The sequence below is a fragment of the Manis javanica genome, chromosome 13 (assembly GCF_040802235.1).
Source record: "Manis javanica isolate MJ-LG chromosome 13, MJ_LKY, whole genome shotgun sequence".
Lineage (NCBI taxonomy): Eukaryota > Metazoa > Chordata > Mammalia > Pholidota > Manidae > Manis > Manis javanica.
The window spans coordinates 84,418,816-84,429,120 of NC_133168.1; the positions used below are offsets into that span (position 1 = coordinate 84,418,816).

The 10,305-nt window shown below is 48.5% G+C and overlaps 1 protein-coding gene across 2 annotated transcripts; it reads left to right on the forward strand.

Annotated features, from left to right (window-relative positions):
- Positions 1–325: 325 nt before the first annotated feature.
- On the forward strand, positions 326–10,305 carry RHOU (ras homolog family member U). Of its 2 annotated transcripts, none has more exons than XM_073219961.1 (3): positions 326–741; positions 2,086–2,138; positions 6,828–10,305. In XM_073219961.1, the coding sequence occupies exons 1-3, from the start codon at positions 480–482 to the stop codon at positions 7,281–7,283; spliced, it is 771 nt and encodes a 256-aa protein (XP_073076062.1). In that variant the 5' UTR covers positions 326–479; the 3' UTR covers positions 7,284–10,305. The 2 variants fall into 2 exon arrangements, with proteins under 2 accessions (XP_073076062.1, XP_073076061.1); XM_073219960.1 differs by having other exon boundaries at positions 329–741; positions 2,080–2,138.

A 10,305-nucleotide genomic window follows, 5' to 3' on the forward strand; every position in this document is an offset into this window, starting at 1 on the left:
TATTAGAAAAATTACAAGACGGGCTGTAGTTAGACTTAAAAAAAAAAGTTGCCTGTTCATTCTGTCCCATTCGGACACGTTCCGAAGACACGTGGCTGCCCCTCCCGGGCGGAGCGCGCTGGCTGGCGAGGGGCTCCGGGCTCCGCAGGGCGGGGAGGCTGGGGGCGAGGGGCCCGCGGTCCCCGCCCGCCCGCCCGGCGCGGCTGCAGCTGCAGCGGCCCGGCGCGCAGGCGGGCGGCGCTGTGGCCTCGGCGCGGGGAGGCCGGGGGGCCGGCCGGGCCCGCCTCCTTCCCTCCGCGCCCGCCCCCCGCGCGACGCTGCCGGGAGGCCGGGAGGCCGCCGCGCTCGGTCTCCGCGGCGCTCGGCCCGCAGTCCTCGGGCGCCGCCGCAGCGGAGCCGCGACCCGCCCGGCCGCCTTTGTCCGGGCTCCGCGCGGCCTGCTGCCGCTGCCCCCGCGGCGGGGCCGAGCGCGCCGCCCGATGCCCCCGCAGCAGGGGCACCCCGCGTTCCCCGGGCGCTGCGAGGCGCCGCCCGTGCCGCCGCGCCGGGAGCGCGGGGCGCGCGGGGGTCGCGGGCCCGGGGCGCCGGGGGCCCGGGGACGCGCGGGCGGCGCCGAGGGCCGCGGCGTCAAGTGCGTGCTTGTCGGCGACGGCGCGGTGGGCAAGACGAGCCTGGTGGTGAGCTACACCGCCAACGGCTACCCCACCGAGTACGTGCCCACCGCCTTCGACCGCTTCTCGGGTGAGCCGGCCGGGCGGGGGCGCGGGGGGCGCGGGCCCCGGGAGGCAGCCGGGCGGCTGGACCCCGCCGGACGGAGCGCGGGTCGCTGGGCACTTGCGGCGAGCGCAGGCTGGAAGGGGGCGCGCAGGTGCCGTTCCCTGCGGCGCCGGGGGCCGGCCCCGGGCTTGCGGCGGCTCCGCTTGAGCGCTGCGGGGAGGGCTTGGGAAGAGTTGGTTTAGCGAAAATGGCCCTAGCGGCGCTGCTGGCGCCTGACCTTTGCATTAAACCTGGACAGCGAACACAGTTTTTTCTTCAGTTCTCCCCTGTCTCCACTGCGGCCACAGGCTTTCTTTCTGATTCTTAGTATCTTCTCAGTATCTCTTTCTTGAAGCTACCCTAAAGCTTTTTATGTGGGGTGCTGTGGGACGTGGCTTGCAGGATGCCAACGTAAGAGAATCCTTTGAGTTTGCAGGTCTTTTTGAAAAATCTTCAAGAGAAAGTTAGAATACACAGAAGCTGGTGTGAAACTCTCTCTTGCTCTCAAAATGATTGCTTCTTGACCTCTTAGAAAGTCGTGATGTCAAGGGCTTGCTTTGTTCCATCTCAAAGGTACCCAAGATAAAATAATGCTAATGGGTTACCCACCTAAAAGTGTTGTCCCTCTCCCCAACAACCGACTAGTAGGAACATCTACAGGCAGTTTATAAAGTTGTAGGGTGCTTAATGCAAACAGAAACCCCAAGCAGTGCCCTGATTCAGGCCCCTCCAAATACCCCATCCCAGTGAATGGTGGAAAGGCTTTGTCTTCTTCCTCTTTTCTTTTTAATCCTTCCTTTGAGCTGACACGGAGAGATAAGCAGTGTCCTCTTTTATAAACAGGACAATTCGGGTAGCCTGTCTTTGCTCATGTGCTTAAAACAAGGCACAATTTTACGATAAACCCTTAAGTCTCGGAACATCCCCCAAGGGAAGGCAAGAACTGTTTGCGTTTTTCCACCAATTTAAACTGCAGCGTTAGTTCCCACTTACCACCCTCCCCTCACCCAGTGTTGTTTTTAGGTTCCCTGAAACTAGCGTGACAGGAAAATAAATCTTTCGGGGCTGTGAGCAAAGCCCTTCTGGGGTTCCATCAAAGGATTCAAGGATTTGCTGCCTCATCCGTGGCAGTGGAGTGAATTGCCAGCCCTGAAGGGTTTGTATACAAAAATGCCTCTGCAGGGGCTCCTGGTTTTAAGGGAAGTCTTTAATTCATGACGGAACCCAGCACAGGAGCTGGAGTGAGGGTGGTGGTGCAAGTGGAAACTGTAATTATTGGGTTAAAAGAAGCCTCCTGATAGCTGTTCTGGTCTTGTTTTTAAGCTATAGTGTCTGTGGATGGGCGGCCTGTGAGACTCCAGCTCTGTGACACTGCAGGACAGGTCAGTATCATGTCACCACTCAGTGCTGGGAAAGGAAGCCACCATTCAGAGGCCTCCAAACAGCCTCTGCCAATAACCGGGTCATACCGAAGCCTTCTGAAGGAGCCCCACGCCTGCCAGGGTCCCTGTCAGAGGGCTGGGGGCAGGGGGTCAGCTCTGCACTGATACAACAGGGTTTGGCCCAGCTTTGTGCGGGCAGAACTGGGGGAAAACAGAGAGAAGGACAGGTAATGTCTTAGGGGAGTTTGTGATCTAACTTACTCTCTGTTTTTATCAAAAATTATCAGTGATGTTTTGTGATCATTTTTCAAAGTAAATTGGTGATCTAGTGATTTTAGCAAAGGTTCAGCAACTAAATAGTTAAAAAATCTACTCCAGAAAAAGGTGACGTTTATGTCGGTGAGTACTGATGTTTCCCTTACTAAGCTTCCGGCCACCCCACCCTTGAAGTAGATACAGTGGTCCAAGCTGCCCTGAGCTGGAGGAATGAATGAATGGGGATATGGTCTTTGGAAATCGTGCACATTTATTCTTGTCTCGGGGGCCAGGCACTTGGATGAGACACCCAGGGAAGGAAGGAGATTCTTCCACTTCCCTCGGACCCCCTAGGCCTGGTGCTCAGCCCTGAAGTCTAGCTCTCTGTGGGAGCCCAGGGTGCCGTCTTTTGAGTTTGCTGAAGTGACAGTTAATAAAAATTGTGTAGGCTCTCCACTTGCTGGAGTTAGAGAAAGTGCTGGCAGGGCCCGTGAGCAGGTGAAAGCGCCCGCCTCACCTCCTGAGGTGGTGTCGCGTGACCTGCGTTTAAGAAGAACTGGACTTTCCAGTGTCGCCAAGTGCCTCTTCCAATCCAGGGCTGCCAAGTTGCTTACCTGCTCTGGGACAGCATATTCAGAGCTTTATTTTTCAAGCCCCCAAGGGACTCGAGACCCAGCAGCCTTGATCCCCTGCTGAACACAGCGCGGCTGTGGCCCCTCGGCAGGAGGTGTAGCCTGTCTCTTCTGTTCTCTCCTTGCCTGGCCAGGCCACTGGGGCACCTCAGCTTCCCCTTCATCGGGAAGTACAGCCTGTATTTTATTGCCTGTGGAAGCGAAAAATCAAAAAACACAAGCTCTTCTAATATTTAACCTTTCTGAAAGCCCTGCTGGTATTTATAATTAAAGTTTAATTGCTTTGTCTGAAGTGAGCATGTTTTTCCCACTATGGGTCAGATTTTCTAATCTGTAAAGTGAGGGCAGAGTAGCATCCTGATGGACACAGGCATTCCTGCTGCAGCAAGAACAGGCTTCTTAGCCCCATGAGCATGAGACAAGGATAGAACAGGAAGAACTAGAAGGCAGGGTTATTCCCTGTCCCTGCCCTCCGGGGGCCTGCCAGTAGGTGTGGTTCCCTGAGCAGACATGGCTTCCTGAGCGTGGGCTTTAGCCTAGCGCCTGTTCAGTGTCTGGCACACAGTAAGGCCCACAGTTTGTATGAATGAGTGGAGTGCTGGGCCCTGGGGGTTGCAAACTTAAGTCGTAGATCTGCCCCTCAGCTGACTTAGCACCTGTAGGGAAGATGAACCAGCTGGTGGAAGTGGCGAAAGAAAGCAGTGAAGTTACATAAAGGAAGGCAGCGTGGGCTCGAGGGGCAGGACAGGTGGCTCCTCCAAGTAGTTTTGAAAGAGGAATAGGACTTTTACCAGAAAAGCTTTGTAGAAACAATCTTAAATTATCAAGGACGATTTTAATTTTTTCCTTGCTGTGGTCTGTTTCAAAGTCAGGGAGGCACAGGCATCATTTTAGAAATGTTTTTGTGAAATAAGTTCATAATTAGGGGAATCATAAAGGTTTGGTGCAGAATTGGTAAGCTTTAGTTTGTGTGGAAATTAGTTTTCCAGTCTCCCAACAGTGTTTTCATGATGAACTGGTCAATAAAGTATACCTTCCTATGTAATGAATGAGCCACTATCTAAAGATTTGTAGAAAACCAACTTCAAAAACTATTTATGAAACACTACCCAGCTGGTAAGGTAAAGTCAGTTTCTCTCCAGCTCCCCAGGTATCAGTTAGCATTTGTGGCGACCAAGCTAGTAATCCTTCCTTGCCCGTCGTAGTCCAAACCTGATAAACAGACTTTCAGGGACTTGATTTGACACCAGCCATATCTCCTTAGTGCTGACCGTGGAATGCCCCTTTCCTTGCAACAGTCCTCACAGTAGCCTCGTGGGGTCGAAGTGACTTATGCAACCTCACTTCAAACTCCGGGACACATGAGCCCAGGAAGCCATAACCTGGCCCAAAGGCAGGTTGCCTATAGAATTCAGAGCGAAAATATAGCTCTACTGGCTAAGTGAAAAACTAGAAATAGCTTCCTGTGCCTTTGGGTTTTCTTGCTTGGGAGGACAGGGGAGTATATAAGACATTAGAAGGAGTTTTTAACACTAGGCCCCCAGTCTTACTCGAGTGAAAATAGATCACACACTGAGACCTTGAGAAACATAACCTTTGGCTAAGAGAATGGACTATCACTGAAACAGGAGATGCTTGTTGCAGCACTGCCAACAGAGTTGGAAAATCTTCAGCCTTTTGACCCTTGAGGCACTTAGAAAAATCTTTGTACTTTAAAAACCAAAACCCAAAAAACCCCTCAGGTTGCAGCTTGACCAACACTACTAGCCAGCCCCCTGTCTGCCCCGCCCTGCCCTTGACCTCAATTCTGGCCGTCTTTGCTGCAGACCTGACCTGGCAAGCACTTGCAAATCGCTGAGCCTCAGAACACGTTTCCTTGAGGGTGTATTCCAGCTGGCCTCGTCACTCATATGTATGTTCCATTTATATCAGCAAATATATAAGGGTTCTGGTCAGGCAATGCGCAGGAGGCTTTAATTTCTTTGCTTCGCCAGCTCCTTAGCTGGAATCTCAGGAGGTCCAGCGAGCCAGATCTCCAAAGCCTTGTCAAGAGGCCTGGATCCTGTGCTTGCCTTTCTTTTTATTGGTAATGCAACCCCAGATTCCAGGGCACAGCCAAGGGTGACTGCCTTCCAACAGCGAGGTGAGCTGCCTGAGGGGCCTGGCTTTATACCAGTCTCAGTTTTGTGCTGCTTCTTTTGAGGCCTCTGAGAAAGGGGAACATTTCATGAAAAGATTTTCTGAGAAGGGCCATAGCCTACCCAGTTGAGTTTCTATGTTCTTTCAGCACGAAATTGGCACTGAGAGAACTAAGTCATTCTTTTTAAACTTTCACTCCAGAAGACTGACAGATGGCAGTGACATTCCAAAATTGCCATATGCACCCCTGAGTGCAATTAGCCAGTCGACTTTAATATTATTAATTGATGTTTTGCCCCACAACTGAAATATGGAGTCTCAAGAGAAGAAAGTGCATTCAGTAAAACAGGTCCAGGTTTCCTTTATACCTAGAAAAGGCCACAGATACAGAATAATGTGCATGTGAATAGTAATCTGTAAATAATCAGAGTATGCCAAATGAGTAACAGAAACCTGAGTTTCTTGAACTTGTTCTTGCCACTGAAAAATGAGCTGTCACATTACACCCGAGGATGGCTGGCACCCCCAGATAGAACTCTTAAATGAGAATGAAATGATATAACTCTTTCCCTTTGAGAGAGTTGGGTGAAGGCCTTTAATTAACTGAATGTGGCGCTGCAGGGACTGCGGGGTGTGTGGTGTGGAGGAGTGCTGATTTGGAGACAGCTGGCTCTAGGAGGGCCAATGCTGTGTCTGTCTGTCCCCCTCTGAATCCCCTGGCCCCGCACAGGCCTGGTGTCTAGCGTGCATCTGCTGCAGAGCCCTCAGCAGCATGGCGCTTGGCTTATGTAATCAACTCTAACTTACCCACCCAGTTCCCTGGGTCCTAAGAGTTGGGTTGGTATGTGCTCGCCCGGGTTCTTTATCTTCCCCAAGCAGCATGACTGGGGACCTCTGGTATTGGCAGCGAGAAAGCAGAGTAAGAGAAAAGAAAAAAAAGAGGGAGAAAAAGAAGATAAAGTAAAAAGAAAAAAGAGGCGTAGCGATCAAGCATGAGAATGCATCAGCCAGCGTTGTAAGGGATGCTGAGAGGCCCATGCTCTCTGAGCTGCTGAGAGATGGTCCGGCCAGAGGTCCTCAGCTCCAGTTCTGGGTCTGTCTTTGTGTCTGGTTTCCATGACTCGGTGAGGTATGTGGCCTGATTATGCCAGGGTATGTAGGTGGGATGAGGTGGGCACTGCTCAGCCCTGTCATGAGGGCAGGCAGGGCTGGGTTCTTCAGAGGAGCTGTGTTGACAGGCGGGGGGCTCACCATGGTCAGGCTGGAATCTTGGGGACCAGTTTGGATGCGCTGTCTCAACGTTACAAGAGTGGCCAGAGTACCAGGGTTGAAAGAGTGAGCCTGGGTTGCTCTGGGCTGAAGGCTAGCTAAAGTAAGCTGTATTCCTAAAATCCACCTCCTTGCAGTACCCTCTCTGCTAAGTTGCAGGTAGGTCATGAGGGTCCATAAGAACATCAGACATGTTTGGCAGATTTTGCCAGGCTGGGAGCACGGGTGCCGCTTAGGGAAAAGCAGGACCCTTCCTGAGTCACAGGCTCTTTCTTCTAGAACCAGTGGACTTTTTATTACGTGCCAGACCATTCCCAGAAAAATGTTAAGACATCTTTTTTGCCAATGAGAATTGATTTAAAAAATAACTTGGGGATGTTTTGATGGGTTGCAGGACGAGTTTGACAAACTCAGGCCTCTCTGCTACACCCACACGGACATCTTCCTCTTGTGCTTCAGTGTCATGAGCCCCTCGTCGTTCCAGAACGTCAGTGAGAAATGGGTGCCAGAGATCCGATGCCACTGTCCCAAAGCCCCCATCATCCTCGTTGGGACTCAGTCGGACCTCAGAGAGGATGTCAAGGTCCTTATCGAGTTGGACAAATGCAAAGAGAAGCCGGTACCTGAAGAGGCGGCTAAGCTGTGTGCTGAGGAGATCAAAGCCATCTCTTACATCGAGTGTTCAGCCTTGACTCAGAAAAACCTCAAAGAGGTCTTTGACACGGCTATCGTTGCTGGCATTCAGTACTCGGATGCCCAGCAGCAGCCAAAGAAGTCTAAAAGCAGGACTCCAGACAAAATGAAAAACCTCTCCAAGTCCTGGTGGAAGAAGTACTGCTGTTTCGTATGATGCTGGCAGGAAATGCAGGAAGGCTATTTTCAGATGAAATTGATATTAGAAGCTATATTAGCTGACGTGACTCCTTTGACTATGCAGAACCTGTATAGAGAACCTATGACAGGCGGAGGTCTCCATTTACAGTCTTTCTTGCCTTTGATTTTCTTGTTCTTTGAGCTTAGGGATGAGATACTTTTTTGCAAGATATTCTTGAAGTAAATGAAGCATTTTTCATCCCTGAAAATGTGTGGCTCTAGACTTCTGTATTAATTTATATCTAATATGAAAGAGACCCCTCAGATATGGGTGTCAGGAATGAAATTTTGCTACAGAAGAGCAACAGAAGAAATGGCGTGGTCAACCCTCCCCCACTTGCATTAAGGGCTCTTTAATGCAAGTGCATTATGTACTCAGGCCAGCTATGGTAAGAACAACTCTTAGCTTTGATACCCCACACTTAAAAACATTTTTTTAAGAAGGAAATACCTGAGAGAAAACGAGAGGCGTCTGCTTACAGAACCTCAAATCAATCACTCTTGTCATATACGGATATGCAGTTGCTTAAGATTTAAAAACAACCAACAGCAAAGAAAAATCCCATTAAGTCTATGGCATTGTGTGGACCAAAAAGAAAAAATTGTTTATGGGGTTTTTCATTCTTATACCAGCTGTAGTTGACACTGTGTAAGCGTAGCTCCAGCACTATCCATAGGGAATAAAACCACTGCTAATCATTAGCTCTTCAGTTTTCCCTGCGGATTCGTGTTGAGATCAGAATGTTACATTTGCTGTCAGCCCGCATGTACCGATCTGCCTAAATCCCTGGTAGGTAGAGCACCAGGGCTCACCGATCTGAATTGTCTTTAAACTTCCACACTTAAATTGTCCCATCTGCAGAGAAGTGGAACACTCTTGAAAGGCCTGCAGCAAAATGTTTGTGAACTTAAAATGTACTTTTTTCCTGAAGTCGGCCGAAATCTGCTGCTTCGTACACACACACATACATACGTAGATACAGCTGTATTTGTTGCTGACTTAGACTTTTAAACAGTTTATGGGAAAAAGCATAACCACCAAAACAGAAGTGAGGGAAGTTTGGCTTCCTCTTTCTGTTAACACTCTTTTGAATAGCTCTCTTTTTTATTGCACCCTAGATATGATTTTAAGTATATCTTAGCACATTTTTGAGAGCATCTTAAAATGAAACATGAACATCTCTTAAAGCCTGTTTTAAAAGGAATGTCTCTTGAAACCAGTTAAAACAACCAGTCAAATCCACAGATGCCTTTCAGAGAGCTGGCAGCAGAAACCAGCTGAATGTCAGAGGGGGTCATGGGGCCTGCTGTGGCCGGCCAGGAGCCCGGTGTATGCAGGGACCCAGTCAGAAAACTGCGCATTTGTGAGACATTCGTGTTCTCCCAGGTGGCAGTTTTTAGGGCTTAATCTTCTAGAGGAAAAAGTGCCATATCAGAAGAATAGTTTTACTCTGTGACGGTTTACTTCTGAAGTGCCAGAAGGTAGCCTAATGCATTAAATCGTAATGTCAGGCTTGCAGTGGGTGAAGCAGATTTACCAAAATCAATTCAATAACTAGGAAAATCTCTGTAGAGCCAGCAGATAGAAGACTTTCACCTTTCTGTGGGTCTTGCTTTGTCTTTTTTTTATTTAAGAAAGACCAATTTGTGTTTTTCTATAGGAAAAGTAAAAGATCAGGTTATACTTTAGATTAAGGGCTTCTTGTATTTCTGTTAGTAAATAAAATTAACTAATATTCTTGTTCAAAAATTAAAATACATAGTCTGTTTGTTTTTTCCATACCATTGAAATTACCAGTCATAGTTACCTGAAATGTTTAGCTACAACCTGAGGTGAATAAAATTACTTCATTTGTGGAAATGCCCCGGACAGACCCAATGAAATGCATTCCAAGTTTGCATGCCTGGCCTACCTATCTGTGGGAAGTCTGCTTCCAGACTGCAGAGGTGGGGGTGGGGGATAGTTATTTGACTAGTAAGTAATTTTAAACAGTATTTCTATGTTTAAGCAAATGTCATGGAGTGACAATGCAAATTCATTTTTAAGACAGAACACAAAAGTTGGAAGGTTTATGCATGTGACAGTGTTATGTGGTCACTCTTGGTTCCCCTGGGAGGGGCTGTCCAACCCCTTTGCCTTCAGGGGTGCTGCTGGGAAGCTGTTCATGAAGAATGCCGGTGTGGCCGAGTTCTGAGAGCTTTCCTCAAGTGGTTTATTTTTAACCCAGCTTGCTACAACCTGTACCATTAGTGCTAAAAATCTAGAGGGTTGACATTTAAAGGCAACAGCTTTTAACGTGTTGCTGCATTTTATAGAATAGTAAAGGTAAAATTGTACTTGAGGTTTTCCTCCATTTTTATTTCTTTGTGAAAATAGAGATATGGGTGGAACAATTTTTAAATGTGTGTGTTTGGGCTAAATATGAAGTCGATTCACTTCAAACCTCAAACATTGTCACACTTAGAGCTTGGTATTGCAGAGGGTATTTCAGAAGAGTTGTGCATTAGAAAATGCCACTTTTATACTTCCCTGGCAGGGGAGACACTAGGATAACAGAGGTGCTTTCCCCAGGATGAAGGTTATCCTCTGCACTCCAGATGTGCCGAGCCCTGTGATTTCGCCAAATGTGGGAAATTAGACTGCATGATTTATGGTAGTGGGGGGCGAGGGAAGGAAAAAGAAAGAAAAGAAAGTGCTATTTTAGCTTAACTTCTACAGTGTGGGCTGGTCACAATTTAAAAATACAATATACTCCAAAACTCTTTTCTCTTTTTACTGCGTCTGTGGAAATGAACCTTTTGGAATGTTCTTTGTGCTTGACAGACTCAAGAGAGCTACCCAGGTATTCTACAAACCAAAACTAGACAAGGTCTTCTCCCCAGGTGGCTGTGACCTGGTGCCTTACCGAGTTGTGCTTTCGTTTTCAAGTGTAAATGATATTGGGCAGGTCTTTGAAAATGCTGTAAATGAGGTGGTATGAAATAAATTCTGACCTATG

Bases quoted from the DNA above. Each gene is read 5' to 3' on its own strand.
- RHOU (XM_073219960.1), top strand. From the start codon at position 480: ATGCCCCCGCAGCAGGGGCACCCCGCGTTCCCCGGGCGCTGCGAGGCG. The intron at 742-2,079 runs GTGAGCCGGCCG...CTTGTTTTTAAG, and splicing joins CGCCTTCGACCGCTTCTCGG to CTATAGTGTCTGTGGATGGG. The intron at 2,139-6,827 runs GTCAGTATCATG...GATGGGTTGCAG, and splicing joins TCTGTGACACTGCAGGACAG to GACGAGTTTGACAAACTCAG.